At 46.3% G+C, this 14,933-nt stretch overlaps 1 protein-coding gene across 14 annotated transcripts in view; it reads right to left on the bottom strand.

The window, feature by feature from the left end:
• ARNTL (aryl hydrocarbon receptor nuclear translocator like) overlaps positions 1-14,933 on the bottom strand; it is a 102,568-nt gene that overhangs the window by 11,362 nt on the left and 76,273 nt on the right. For 10 of the 14 annotated variants that reach the window (XM_045557557.1, XM_045557563.1, XM_045557558.1 and 7 more), the window contains 6 exons: positions 14,383-14,540; positions 12,553-12,632; positions 7,945-8,037; positions 6,492-6,609; positions 3,902-4,051; positions 983-1,229 (listed from right to left, as the gene is read on the bottom strand). In XM_045557557.1, the coding sequence (XP_045413513.1) occupies positions 983-1,229; positions 3,902-4,051; positions 6,492-6,609; positions 7,945-8,037; positions 12,553-12,632; positions 14,383-14,540 (846 nt within the window). The remainder of the gene's footprint in view (positions 1-982; positions 1,230-3,901; positions 4,052-6,491; positions 6,610-7,944; positions 8,038-12,552; positions 12,633-14,382; positions 14,541-14,933) is intronic. The other 4 variants (XM_045557562.1, XM_045557564.1, XM_045557567.1 and 1 more) reach the window with 1 other exon arrangement.

Genomic DNA, 14,933 nt, shown 5'->3' with positions numbered 1-14,933 from the left:
TAATCAAGGCTGTAAAAACAGAGGAAAACAAAGCAAAGCAGCCTTTTAAAGGGATTACCATCGCAAGAAATCAAATTTTAGAAGGTTTTAAAATGGTAACTATATTAATTCGATAAAAATGTGGTAGAAGTCTAAATCCCAGCACGCGGCTTCGCCATTTTACTGCCTCCTTTTTAGCAGGAGAACCACACACCAGACGCTAGCAGCTAAGGCCACAAGGATCTTGAAAAGTGGCTATTTCCTTTTCCAGCATTTTGTGGCTGTCTCCAGTAGCCAGGAAAATCATTAGCCTGTGGATATTCTTAAGGGAGGTTGCAGGCAGCAGTAAATTTGGGGCATCTGTGTTCTCAGTCTGGGCCTATCACCAATTAGTTGTGAATCCAGCCGGTCCCCAGGCTGGGCCTCACTTCCTCATCCCTAAAATGAGGATGTTGGACTAGATCAGTGTTGTCCAACAGAACTGTCTGCGATGATGGAATTGTTCCATGTCTGTGCCATTAGCCACCTGTGGCCAATGAATACTTAAAATGTGGCTAGTGAGCCTGGGAAATGGAATCTTTAATTTTAATTAAATTCAAATTCAAATGGCCATAGAAGCCTACTATGATGATTACTATACTGGACAGTTCAGGACTACATAATTGCTTCCCAGTCCTAGATTCTAGAATTCCAATCACAGCAATCAGTGGTCCCAGGATATTCCACAGATTCAGACAGCATGCTATGCCCACATTCTCTTTTGGCTATGGACATCAAACCACCCTACTTAACTGTCTCTACATGCCAAAGAATGGCACAGAGAAAATGTCTGTATTGATGATGATATGCTAATCAGTCTCATTTTTTAACAGAGACCTTCATCACTTCTGTCTCTTTCTTCATTCTTAGAAAAGCCAGCTGATGGCCCAGGCTTCTGTGCTTTTCAGCTCAAGTTTGAAAATCCTCTACCATCACTGCTCAAGGGGAATATGGAGACTCTTACCTCTGGTCTACAAAAACAAACTTGCCATCTATTGCGTGCCGAGAAACATACTCCATAGATTTCACCCTGATTTCCCCGTTCACCGGTTGTGGAACCATGTGAGAATGTAGTCGTCCGATTGCGACAAGGCAGCTGAGGTTACACCCCTCGTTGTCTGGTTCATTGTCTTCGTCCAGCCCCATCTTTGTGGGTGGCCAGCTTTTCAAATAGCCTGTGCTGTGGATTGTGCAGAAGCTTTTTCGATCTGCTAGAAAGTAAAAGCCGTGGTTAGTGTCAGTGCCAGGTTTGGGTCACGGAGGCACAGGCAGCTGACGGTGGAGTGGGAGGTAGGTAAGGAGTCAAAAAACAAAAAACAAGGCCTCATTCTCCAGAAGTGAGCATCTAGTCAAAGGGGCAGACAGAAAAACAGACAACCGTCATCCAGTGTAACATGCTTAGTAGGGCTAGTTATACTGAGCGCATTCCATAGACCAAGGAAAGAATATCTAAATCTACGTCTGCAGAGGAAGGTTTCCCAGAAAAACCAGCGTAGGAGGTGGATCAAGAAAGATGAGCAGTGACTAACGGACTAGAATGTGTAAAGGCTGAGAATGTACCAAGGCACAGAGGCAGAACCTATACAAGAAACAGCAAAGAGCTCTGTGTGGTTCAAGAGAAAAGGGAAGAGCTGGGGGGTGGAGCTGAAAGGCAGGTTGGAGGCAGATTGCAAGGGCCTTGGATTATTTGCTAACCTATGTGTTGGTCTTTTTTTAGACAGGACATGGAGAGTCCCCAAAGGTATTTAAGTGGGGAAAAAGCAAAATCAAATGGTTTGGATGCTCTAGGAGGAGAGTAGAAGAGAGTAGAAACCTGAAGTAGGAAGGCTGGTTCAGAGGCCAGCGGCAATAATACAAGAGATGATGAGGACTGAACTATGGCAGTACAGTGAAGAGGAAGAGAAGTCAGGGGAAAGAAGGAGAAATTTATTTTCTTTTTTAAAAAAATATATATTTTTATTAGAGACAGCATCTTGCTCTGTTATCCAGGCTGGAATGCAGTGGCACCACCATAGCTCACTGAAGCCTCAAACTCTTGGGCTTAAGTGATCCTCCTGCCTCAGCCTCCCAAGTAGCAGGGATTACATGTGCATGCCAACACCCTGGCTAATTTTTCACCTTTGTAGAGATGGAGTCTTGCTACGTTGCCCAGGCCAGTCTTGAACTCCTATGTTCAAATGATCCTCCCACTCTGGCCTCCCAAAGTGCTGGGGTTATAGGCATGGGCCACTGTGCCCAGCCAGCAGAAGAAATGTGTGAGATAGAACTCTTAGGATTTGGTCTGAATATCAGGCTTAAGGGAAAAAAAGAAAATGAAGATGACTTCAGCTTTTCTAGATTGAGTGGTTGCTGGTGTCATTCACCAACTCAGGGAAGAGAGAAAAGATTCCAATCTTTTGGAATCTTTTGGAACATATTAAGTATGAAGCACCAGTAGATTTCAACAACAAACCAGCACGGAGTGTCTACCAAGCATGGAGGCTATGCTGATTACTGGAATACAGAGGAAAACAAATCAGACACACCCATGTAGAGTTTAGCCGGGGAGACTGACTTTAAACAAATAATCACACAAATAACTACGTAGCTGCACCTCTGAGGCGGTACTACACGCAAACCTGCAGGGTGCTCTAAGAAGACAGAAGGCAACGTGAGGCTGGAGTGAGCCAGGTGACAGGAGCTGGTGGGGAGGGGGAAGAAATCCCTGTCACAGGTGCCATCGAAAGGAAGTCAGCACGATGGGAACATCTTGAGTAGTGGCAGGGCTGGGGGCTGCATGGTCATGTTACGTATTCTGAACTTATCTTCAAGAGCAATGGGAACCGTGGAAGGGTTCTGAACAGGAGACCGACAGGAAGACCATCCTGGCTGCTGTGTGGAGGGGCGGAAAGCAAGGGCAGCCTACTTTACCAGACCCGGTGCCAGCTGAGGGCAGCCTGCATCTGAGTGACAGTGGGACGTGTGGAGAGGGACAAACAGATTCAGCTAACTCCTGCAGAAGGGAGTCACTGAAGCAGGACTTAGTAACCGAGGGGACCGAGGGGCCGCAGCGGGGGGACAGGGTGCGAGGGTGCCTCCCAGGCTCCCTCCCGGCGTGAGCAGCGAGCTGCGTGGTGGCAGCACGGACACTGCAGAAGCTCAGGCGGCTCCTCGGCACGTATGGTGTTTGAGATGCCCTTGACATACCCAGGCAGGCAGATTTAGTAAGCAGTTAATTTATGAATTTGCAGTTCAAAAGAGAGGACTGGGCTGGAAATACAAGCTTGGAAGTTACTGGCATGTCAGGGGCATGTAAAGCTCAGGGAGTAGAGGACGTGACCTATGGATAGAGTGTGGACAGAGGAGAGAAGCCCCAGGTCAGAGAGGAGGAGCAGCCAAAGGAACCAGGAGGAGAGGGGAGTAGCAGAGGACGGGGGAGGTGAGAAGCATGTGGTTTCAGGGGATCCTGGTAACCACCTGAGCTCCTCCTTCAGTGTCCTAGTGAAGAACTCTTCAAGACGGAAGAAAAATGAAAAGTGGCCTTCGCGTCTAGCAACGGGAAGGTCATTGGTGAACTAGCGGGAGTAGCTCCTGCGGACTGCGGGGTGCTCAGGAGGCGGTTAGGCCAAGAGCATCCTCCCCAGCCACATTAGCACAAACAACACTGAGACACAGCAAGCCTCTCCACGCATCTCCGTCACTGTGACCACCCGTCAGGGCTCCTGAGCGTCGCCTCTGCTCCCCAACTGCCCTCCATGTGGTCAGGGCAGAGGGTCCCGGCCGCAGTCCTGGGACCTGTGCTCTGGCCAGCCGGGAAGCACGGAAGCTACGCCGTGCTGAGAGCTCCACTCCAGAAAGCGAGCCTCGCCTGGCAGAGGATTTCAAAGAACTGTTAAATCATTACCTTTTTTCTTTGAGCAGGTGGAGGGGAAGTCCTTGTCTTCGACCTTTACTGAAGGCCTGTTACACTTCATCCTACAGAAGAAAGAACGTCGTGCTCCAGAACATAATCGAGATGGCCCAGGGGTTATATCTGTTTTAACTGGAAGTCCAGCTGCAAATCAATACACAAAATGTGATAAACTGAGAGTAGTGTTGTCTGTCAGGAGGGGGAGCGTGACCTTGAACAAAGCCTTTTCTTTACTGCCTCGCTGTTTGTAACGATGGCATGAGACTAACATATCTCCCCAGTTTAGGCCCTAACAGATGAAGTACGGACAGGTGTGTTGTCCATCTGGAAATGTTTATAGATTGCGCAGAACGTGCTACTAGAGGAATGGATTAGATGCTCCGGGAGGTACACATAAGTACAGCATGGGCTTCCTGGCCAACAGGAGCTTCCGACTGAGAAAGGAAAATGGAAGTGCACCAGGAAAAGATTAATGATCACACAGGATGATGTATGATTAGTGCCAAATAAATGGCAAAGACAGCCGGTGCTTCCCAGAGGAGGAAGAACCTGGGCTGGCACTCGGAGGGAGGGCGGGATTTGGATACTGGAATGGAGAGGAGGAAGCAGGGCTGCCTCACGTTCTCAACCTGGCTGTGGGCCAGAGTGCCCTGGATGCTTTATCAACACACACATCCTTGGACCCCTTTCTGTATCTGTGCTGTCCAAAGCGCCGGCCACTAGCTGCGGACAGCTACGGGGCACCTGAAACATGGTTTTTCTGACTTGAGGTGTAATGTAAGTGTGGAATACACATAGGATTTCAAAGACTTAGTACAAAAAAAATAAAAGAATGTAAAAGAACTTAGCTGTTATTACATATAGAAATAATAATTTGGATTTATTGAGTTGAATGAATATACTATTTAAATTAATTTTTCATTTTTACTTTTTTTTAAATATAGCTACCAGAAAATGTAGAATTACACACGTCGTGGCTCATGTTTGTGGTTTGCATTGTGTTTCTATTGGGCCGGGCTGTCTGGAGCGACCGAATTAGAATCTCTGGCAGTAGAACAGGACGACGCTGCGGAGCTCCCCAGGTGGGTCTGAGGTGCTGCCTCCTTGCAAAGCCCTGGCTAGAGTCAGTGCAGACGCTGGGGGAAGAGCATCCTGCTGTCAGCATGGGAGCGATTATGCCGAGCAGTGGCTGCTGCCGGGGGCTCCTCCCCTCCCGTCTCCCGCCCACACTGCCACCTCAGTGGTCTTTCCCAGAATGCAAATCTGACCCTGTCCCACCTGGCTCAGAGCCCTTCACTGTGTCCCCACAGATCAAAAGCTCTCTGTGGTCCAGCCCTTTGCCTCCCTGCACGTTTCATCCAACAGCACCAAGCAGACCACGGGGCCCCACACCCTGCATCTGTCTACAGATCATTTCCTCTGCTCTTTTCCTCCCCTCATCACCTGGCAAACATTAATTCATCTTTTCCAACCCATCTCAGTTGTCATCTCCTCGGTGATGACTGTCCTTGTACCCACATGAGAATTAATCATCCATTCTCCATGCCTGCTACTATTTCTATGGCTGTACCTATTGTTATGCAGGCTGCTATCTGCCTTGCTTCCCTGACTCTATGGTAAGGGCCTCCAAGGCAAGGACCAAACACCATTCATCTTTTCCTCCTCTGGCCACTAAAGAATGCCAAGGCCAGACTATAATATAAAGGACAACAGGTACCAAAGTTCGCATTTTACTTCTAGGAAAAGGATGCCTTAATGAAAAGGTTGTAGAGGAGATTCCTCTGGTTGTGTTTCTCTCCAGGGATTACCATGGAGAGCTTGGAAGCCGGACACCGGTTAGGCCATGACTGCACTGAGCCGAGGTGAATACAGCACTGATACTGTACTGACTATGTGCCAGGAACTGTCCCGCCTGCTATATCTATATTAACATGTTTAATCCTCACACCAACCCAGTGAAACAGGAACTATTTCACAGATGAGGAAACTGAGGCACAGAGAGGTTAAGCAACTTGGCCAGGGTCACACAGCTAGTGAATGGTGGTGCCAGGACATGAGTCCAGTAATCTGCCTTCTGGGTCTACACTCTTAACTGGGGGAGTGCAGAGCCTCCCAAAGGACAGAGGAGACAGCTATAGGGGCCTCGCACGGGAGGGGGTGCACGAGTGGGAAGTTGGGGGGAATGTGAATATTGGTCCAATGGGTTAAGAAGAAAGCTAGGAACTGGGGGAGCGATCTAATGAGGAACTACTTGAAAACAACTCAAACTCAGCCCTTGAAACTCAGGAGCATACAACTGGGAATTTCTAGATTGTGAAAAAAAATTCCAATCATCAGAAAGAGTCATGCTATACTTCCTCCCAATAAACTTAGACATTCAGGTTTTTTCTTCTTTATGTAAAACAAACACAAAAGAACATAAATATTCCATTTAGCCAAAGATAGCCCAGGTGCCCCAGAAAAAGGGAAGAGGTGGGAACGAGAGGCTGAGCCCACGGCACACGCTGGCTCTCTCCGCCGGCTCGGCTCAGCAGTGGCCGCCTGTGAACCGGCTGCAAGGACACACCAGGCCTTCTCCACTCACTTTTGGCATCTATGAGCCGCTCCCGGGGTGTGGTGTCGGAGGAGGAGAGCTGCTCCTTGACTTTGGTGATATCTTTAGGATGCAGGTAGTCAAACAAACTCTGACCAATCAGATCGTTCTGTGGGGGTGAAATGTTAAAAATGACAAGTCAGTCACATGATAAATTATGCAGCAAGTGCTCACAGTCTGTAACATCCTTTGTTTTTATTTTGTATTTTTAAGCACGAGATTTCCAACACTGCAAATGCGAACCTGTACAGACGTCCAACCACTTTGCCTAAATCCAGGCACGAGGAAGGAGGGGTCAGGAGATTGATTTTGATAACATGTGAGGGGAAAAAGGCTCAATGATATAAACAGTTCATGCAACTCTACGGCAAGAACCTTGGCTGTGCGTATTCTTTTTCATTCACTTCTGAGGCCCACAGATTCCCCTGTAAGACCTCAGAAGGAGGCATGTAGGGGTGGGCTCTGACCCCAGCTCTGCTGTTCAGCCTCTGTTCGTAAGCAGGTCATGTCATATCATATGCCTCAGTTGCCTTACCTGTTAACAGAGATAATAGAAACTTCCTCCATAACTTTGCGCTGAGACTAAAAAGAGCAAAACACTTTGGAAAAATTAAATTTACATTAACTCTATGTCATTTTGATCCTTCAATTCTTCAGCCTACCAAGCTTCCATGCAAACACCAGCGTGTGAATGAATGAATCAATGAATAAAAACTTTGGGGATATAATAGGTACAAAGCTCTGTTTTGGATGCTTCCATAAATGTTAGTCTTATTTGATCCTATAAACCAATCATGAAAGGTATTCGTTATTATAATAAAATTTTAGAGGAAGTGGAACAGCGCTAATAAATGACACATCATTGTAAATGATGGGGGTGGTTCCCAAGTTTCTTATTCTCTGGAATTATACTACCTGCCTGCCTTTCTCCCTTGTCAGATTGCCTCTCACTCCCTAACCCCACCCCATAGTTGTAGGACATTTATTTTACACCAGTTATAAAGCCATAATGCTGTTGATAAAATCAGAGTCAGATCTTTTTTTTTTTTTTTTTGAGACAGGGTCTCACTGTGTTGCCAGGGCTAGAGTGCAGTGATGTCATCATAGCTCAATGCAGCCTCAAACTCCTGGGCTGGAGTGATCCTCCTGCCTCAGCCTCCAGAGTAGCTGGGACTACAGGCATGCACCACCACACCTGGCTAATTTTTCTACTTTTTGTAGAGTCAGGGTCTCATTCTTGCTCAGGCTGGAGAGTCAGATCTTTAAATGGGGGAAATATTAAAAGATTTTTCTAAGTTTAAATTCATTTTTCTGTTACAAAGTTAAGAATTTTCTGGAAGAAGGATTTCCCATGTGACTTGTATGGTATAATTATTCTGAAAAATGGGATGACATTTCTGAGTGCTGGGAGGCTGCCCACGACCACCAAGAGCATAAACGATACCTGGCTGTAGTTGAGGATCTTGAAGACAGACTCTGAGACAAAGAGTATCTTCCCTCGGTCACATCCTACGACAAACAAAAATCCATCTGCTGCCTAATCAGGAGAAATGGATAATCAATTTATCACACTTTAGGAATCACGATTTGTAATCACCCTGATAGTAAATCAAGGATTTATTTTCTACGTATCCAAAGCACAGGAACACTCAATAATAGTTTCACTGGTATCCTAAGAAAAGGACACTTAAATTCCTTATGAGAACAACACGATTCTCTCCAAGGCAGATAGGGTGTGTATGTATGTGTGCATCTCCATATATTATCTCATAACTATAGGGAAAAGTCCAATTAAAGTTAGTTTTAATTCAAAGCAGAATTCAGCTTAAGAATTCTCTTTTCATTGTATGACAGTCTAGACAAATCAGGTTTCATTGCTCTGATTACACATCTCTGCGGAGAATCAGCATCTGAGATTGGAAGGACTCTGTAAGTCTCTAAGATCAGAATCCCCTCTTCTAACTCTCAGCCACCATCTGTCCTCAACTTGAACACCTCCATTTACAGAGAGCTCTGTAAACAGTGGTTCTCAACATTTGGAATGGTATGTTTGTTTCTGTTTTGATGCTGATGGTCTGGCATGGGGCTACTTGTGGGGGTATTTTTTTTACCCTCCACCTCACTCCCACCCCAACATAATTCTAATTATGCAGGGCTGAGAACTGCTGCTCTCCAGTAGCAAGCACTCTTCCATCCAGGCTGGGCTATTTGTATTCTATGCGAGACAAGGAAAGCAAAGCAAAATTTTCCCTTAGATTCTTCTTAGACCTTTTCCAGTTTAAATACAGGTAAATATCTACAGTGCCAATATAGACAGGTATAAACACTGAAGCAGTTAAATACCAAAGCTACAGTGCCTTAAAGCCTTGTCTGTTTTGTCTACATGGGGGTGACCCCAACCCACAGCCCCCCAAGGTGGGCGAGTGCTCAGCTCCTGCCGGAGCTGCTGGTGGCAGCCGGGCGCTCCCACCCCGCTGTGACCCTGCTCTCAGGACTCAGCTCCCCAGTTCTAATACACAGGGGGCCAATCTCTCCCTTTATTCACTGATCCTCAGTCTGTTCCCTGGGAAAATCTAGAGAAACTCTGTTCTCTTTTCTACAAAAGGGCCTTTGGGATGTAGTTCAATTCAAAGAACTAGAAAATGAATTCACGTGCCGGAAAGTAAATGAGGGTGTGCGCGCTGGTGCTGGGCTATGAGTGGGGGCAGGGGACGGAATCACCGCTGCTGTGAGAGCCTGGCAGGCCACCCAGCCAGAAGGAAGCCGGGGAGGATCCTTTCTTAAGTTAGGTCCCTAAGCAGGCCTAGGGGCAAGGCATGACAGTGAGGGGGAAGCAACTTTCCAAGCACCATCTGCTGGAAGCCTCATTCTGTCAAAAAATAGGGTATTAATAACTTCCTCATTTGCCTTGCAGACAATCTCATATCTCACAAGAGAAGTGTTTTGAGGCTTTTCATTGATGTGGTGATGTGGCTCGAAAGGTGCCCTGGAAAGGCGACCGTGACATCTAGAGGAAATGCTGGGCAGGGTCAGGGCTGAGCTGAGAGGTGGAACAAAGTGGATTCCAACACCGCAGGGGACAGTGAATGCAGCCATGCAGGGCAGGCTCCGAACAGCCCAGCTCTGCTGCAGTCTGGCAAACGACCCATCTGGTGAAGGAGCTGGGCCCGAGGGACAGCTAAAGGGCAGAGGCTGCGAGAGCACTGTGAGCACCAGGAGGCCACACGGACGCCCAGGGGCAGGTTCACTCCTGGGAAGATGATGCTAGTTAATAAGTGACACGGAGGCCTTGGCATGGTCTGCCTATTTTCAAAATATGGGGAAGTAGAGTGTCCAGACATTATAAACGGATACAGCTGACTGATCCCTGACATACAGTTCACTTAAGATATCTTGACAGCACTCAATAAAGAAAGCAGGTAGTCAGATTCGCAGTGGGGAGGAAAAGCAGGCGTCCAGGTCCTGTTGCCAAACTGTCTAAACATCGTCCGAGTGGACCCTGCCCTCCGTTGAAGCAAATCCCGGGAACTGGGCACCTGGGAGTGGCAAGGACTGGGCAGCTTTTCACAGCCACTGACGTGTGCCCGAGAGGGGACAGAACTTTCATCGGGGGAGACAGATCACCATGAGTGCTGTGCGACACAGAGCAGAAAAGCAAGCCTGAGATGAAGTATTTAGTTTGAACAGCATTGTAATCCCTGTCCACACCCTGATGAATATCAGCATCTGACAGAAAATTATTAGGAAAAGCAGCAACAGGAAAATTATTAAGCAAACGTCACTGCAAAAGGACCTTGTTTATACACACACACACACACACACACACACACACACACACACACTTTTTTCTTAAACCAATCAAGTTACCAGTATGGTAATCAGGACCAGCTACATAATTTGTGAGGCCTAGAACAAAAATGACAATGCAGAGACTCTTGTTCAGAAATTAAGATTTTCAAGATGGCAACAGAGCATTACCCCGAGTGCGGGGCCCTGTGTGACTGCAGAGGTCACACACCAATGAAACCGGCCGTGATGGCAGCTCAAGGGATGCTGCAGGCATAGCTCATACTGTAACTTCAGCGAATGCTCTCTGGGAACATAGGCATCTTTAGGAAAAGAATGGAGAGGTGGGGGCAGTTAGGTGTCTGAATTGAGCACTGAGAGTGGCAACCAAAGGGCCAGCACTCACTTGCTAGCAGGCCTGGGCCCCACTGAGTGCTCATCATTGATTCGGATGCCCCCAGAACAATGCCACACATTGCTGAGTTCATGAACAAAAGAGAATGGAAGGCACAGAGGCAGCCTATCACATCTACAAGATTCAAAGGGTCACTAATGATAAGCTGGACTGTGGGGCCATTCAACAAATAGATTTTGACAGAGATAAAAAAGAAGTCTTATCTTAAGTTCAAAACAACACAAACTGTACCTATACAAGATGTAAGAAACCTGCCCTAACAATAATTTGTGTGCAAGAGAGTTGGGGCGGGGCAGGCCAGCAGCTGCCCAGAATGATACCATGGCAAAGGAGGCGCCAGCCCCATCCAACCTCAGGCCAAGCAGGCTGCAGGTGAAGCGCTGTGCTGGGCTGTGGGAGCCACTTCGGGAGGGAAATCCGGCAAATGCACGTGCTTCTGGAAAGTGTGTGTTGCAAATACTGTTGGGGGCCAATTCCCAACCCTACTCCCAGCCCTCCTTCTCTCTTGCCTATCTCCACATGGAGGCTGGAAAATCCATATTCACTTGTTTCTGCACCCTGCCTTGCAGCTGGGGGTAACCAAGTAATATACTTCTGATAAGCTGATGTCTACTGTTAGGCTTCCAGGAAGATGTAGCCCTCCTAATGAAAAGGACAGCCAGCCCAGAGCCTGCCCTACCCTTTTTATCTTGTTGGTTTGGCTATTCAGACCTGGCACAGCTATCTTGCTACAGGATGGCTTAGCATGGCTGAGTGCAGAGACAGAACCTGGCTCCTACTGACCCACAGTCCAGCTTATCACAGAACCACCACAGCAACCCCACACCACCTACCCAGGACCAGTTATACTTGAGAATCGAAACCCTATTTATGCATCAGATCCTCGGTTCCTTGCTGCTGAACAATTTCCAACTTGCTACAGCATGACATGAGGGGATGACTAGAGACTCCTGGCGTGAGCAGACAGGCCACGCTTACCGAGAGCCTAGAGCCAGGATGAGATGAAAATGGATAGTGACGATGCAAAACTCCAGCTGGACTCCGCTCTACCCCAGGGTTTGCAAGCTTCTGCTCAAAGATGGGTACCAAGATTCTGTGGGGGTCTGGGTAGGCAGGGTCACTCCTGGCTTCTTCGTGGGAGGTAGGAGTGGGTATCCTTCCTTTTAGTTAGGTTTTTTTATTTTTGTTTTTACAATTTACAAGACGACAATGTTTCTGAATCCGGTTTCTTTCCCTTCAGTTCCCAAGTTAATCTCACTCTACCAGCCGCACGCCTTGGTATCCTGTGCATGGAAGCCAGAGAGCTGCCATGGTGCCACCTGAGCCATCTCTCTGCAGAGACTCAGCACGACAAAGAGAGCACCAAAGCCAAGCAGGCTAAAGCACCCGCCTCTTCCATTTATTTTCTTTTTTGAGCCACTCAGACTGGAAGTTTTGTTGTTTTAATGGGATTTTGGTGTAAAGATTTAGGTGGACCTTTTGGTGCCAGTGGTCAGTCAGGACAAGAGAAATTCCCAACTGTTGTCAGTTTCAATCCCTTTCTAAAATCTTCATGCAAAAATATGATTACTTTTTTTTCTTTTAAAGAAATGTGATTCTTAAATCCCTCCTGTTTTTAACAAAATCATGCCTCTTCTGATTCAAAATCACAGTAGCACAGACCTTCCATTTTTGCCTAGGCAAGGTTAGAAGAGGAGGAGAAAGGTTGTGGAAGGACTGTGAAGGCCGTCCAAACAGTAAGTGAGCCTAAAAATGTTTGGTGTCGAGACATCAAATCTCCACATGCAGGTACTTACTCTGAAATTTATACAAATAAATGTCGTGTAAAACAATCCCACATTTGCAACATACCCTGAGAATGAGGTGTTTCAGTTCATCGTCTGATAGAAAAGTGGGTTTGTAGTTTGCTTCTGTGTATGGATTGGTGGCACCTTGGGGGGAAGAAAAGAGGAAGAGTTGGTACATTTTATATTCAGATAAATGTCCATTCTACTTCACTGCCTCAAACCTTCTGCATGTGGCCTGGTCCCTACCACCTGGGATTTTCAATTTTATCTTCTTTTTCTGTAACTGAGACAGGCCTAGCTCTGGCTTTGTACAGAATCCTGTAATGCCAAGGAGAATTCCATTGAAAAGAGAACACTGTTGCCCACAGGAGACTTAGCAAGTTTGCTTTTCTCATTATGGGGAAAACCAAGAGATAATAGAAGGAAGTTAAAAATCCGCTTCTAAGAGACAACGCAGCTCGGGAAGCAAAGTGGTAGCAGCTCTCCTGGGAGGGCTCCCTCCTCTCAAGATCTGTATTAAACAGGTTGTCTAGCAGTCCTGCAAATCACCACTCTAAATGTTCTTGGCAAATCATGCGGCCTGCCAGGCCCTAGCAAATATAGTGTAGAAGGCATTTAGTGTGAGTTCCTCTTCATCAGGGGTGAGTTAAATGAGCTTGGCGACCCGGAGAAATGCATCACTTCAGCAAACTCGGCTCTAGCTCCCAGGACTGAAAGGGGGCAAGACTGATGTTTAAAAGGCTGTCAATCTGGCATTTTTCAGAAGAACAATAACAGAGAAAAATGCCAGCAGTAAATGACTCAGAATGTGCAGAACAGTGAAGGAATAAGATGACAGGGATCTATAATGCTCAAAGTCCCACGGGGAAGGAGGTCAACAGGATGTGTCTGTGACTTTCATGTCAACTAACAAGGCACTGTTGGTCCACATCCCCGCTTTTTACTATAACTTGCGATGTGCTACTTTTTCCTTATAATTTAGTAGGAATTAGTTTATAATAATTTAACTCATACCATCTTTGCTAATATGAATTTTTAAATGCCATTCTCCAAGCACAGGATTCAGCATTTATATTTTTGAACGATGATCAAAAGTCAGACAAAAGCAGCTACTTCTTATTTCTGGTAGCTTTGTACAAACATAAAGACACAGTTCTTTTACCACATTGGTCAGAGATCTGACTGAGCGCCCACTTTCCAATTTCCTCCAAAAGTCCAAGATTGGCTATGGAAAATTCCAGGAACAGCATTCACTGAAATGCCTGATACAATTCAAATTTCTCTCGTGGTTTGGATAAGTCACTTCCACTTTTCTGCCTCTGTATTCTCACCCTCCCCACACTCAGAAAAGAAGGAAAACACTGCCTCCCTCACAGAGTCGATCTGGTTCAGGAAAATTCCAGGAAGATGAAAATACCCTCAGTGTTCATTCCTGACAATAAAACGCTGCAAGAACCATCAACCAGTGACTCACTCCTCAAAGGAACCATGATGAATTTTCCCTCTTAACAACTGAAACTGACTTTTCTGTGTCATTGTGTGCTTGTTATAATTGTAAGGGTGGGATCCAGGCGCACGTACATGCGAGATGAGACATCAGTGCTATCCTCTCTAACATGCACGTAGCCCCATTATGTGCACATACAGAAACGTGCAAAGAACATAGCTTATATGCTCTGATGATGCGTGACTGCAAAACTGCATCTCGATACCCATATAAGCACATAATCACTTCATCTGGCATCACGGCTATTGCTGAAAAGGACAGGCAGATTTCTCAAGGCTACATATTTGCAAGTAATAAACATTTGCCTTAGGGACTCAGGAACATTCTAGACAGGGGTGGCAACATTTGTGGGCAAAGATATAAAGGACTGTAAAGCCTAGGTCTCACCTCTTAATGTTTTCATGTGCTGAACAGCCATCCTTAGTACGGTAAGTTTATCTAATTTCCTGGACATAGCGTTGCACGTTGGTACCAAAGAAGCCAATTCGTCAATAAAACTGTTCATTTTATCCCGACGCCGCTTTTCAATCTGACTGTGAGCTTCCCTGAACAACAATATGAAAAACAATTTCTTATAAAATGTAACCAAGCATCAAGGAAAATGACAAAAATAAATGAGTTGTAACTGTTTTATTCATCTGACAAGGCAAATTCGGAATTTGCAGAATGTCTCAAATTAGACTTTTCTACTAAAGTCACCAAGAAAATGGTCTCACTGACAGGTATTAGTTTTTTTATGCTTATCTCATCTTTAGAATTAAGGAGAAAAATTTCAAACTCATTGACTGAGGCACCCCATAATGAACACCGCTTTCCTTGGACTACCCAGAACCCCACTGAGATGCAGCAGATGTGACATCTGTTTTCAAGAGCTTCCTCCGAGGCATGTCGCTCTCCTCCCTCCCAGGAGTGGCCACCTGCTGAGGCAGGGTGACCCT

The sequence above is a fragment of the Lemur catta genome, chromosome 7, assembly GCF_020740605.2.
Source record: "Lemur catta isolate mLemCat1 chromosome 7, mLemCat1.pri, whole genome shotgun sequence".
Classification (NCBI taxonomy): domain Eukaryota; kingdom Metazoa; phylum Chordata; class Mammalia; order Primates; family Lemuridae; genus Lemur; species Lemur catta.
The sequence above is the reverse complement of the archived record's forward strand: the minus strand, read 5'-3'. Positions and strand labels throughout refer to the sequence as shown.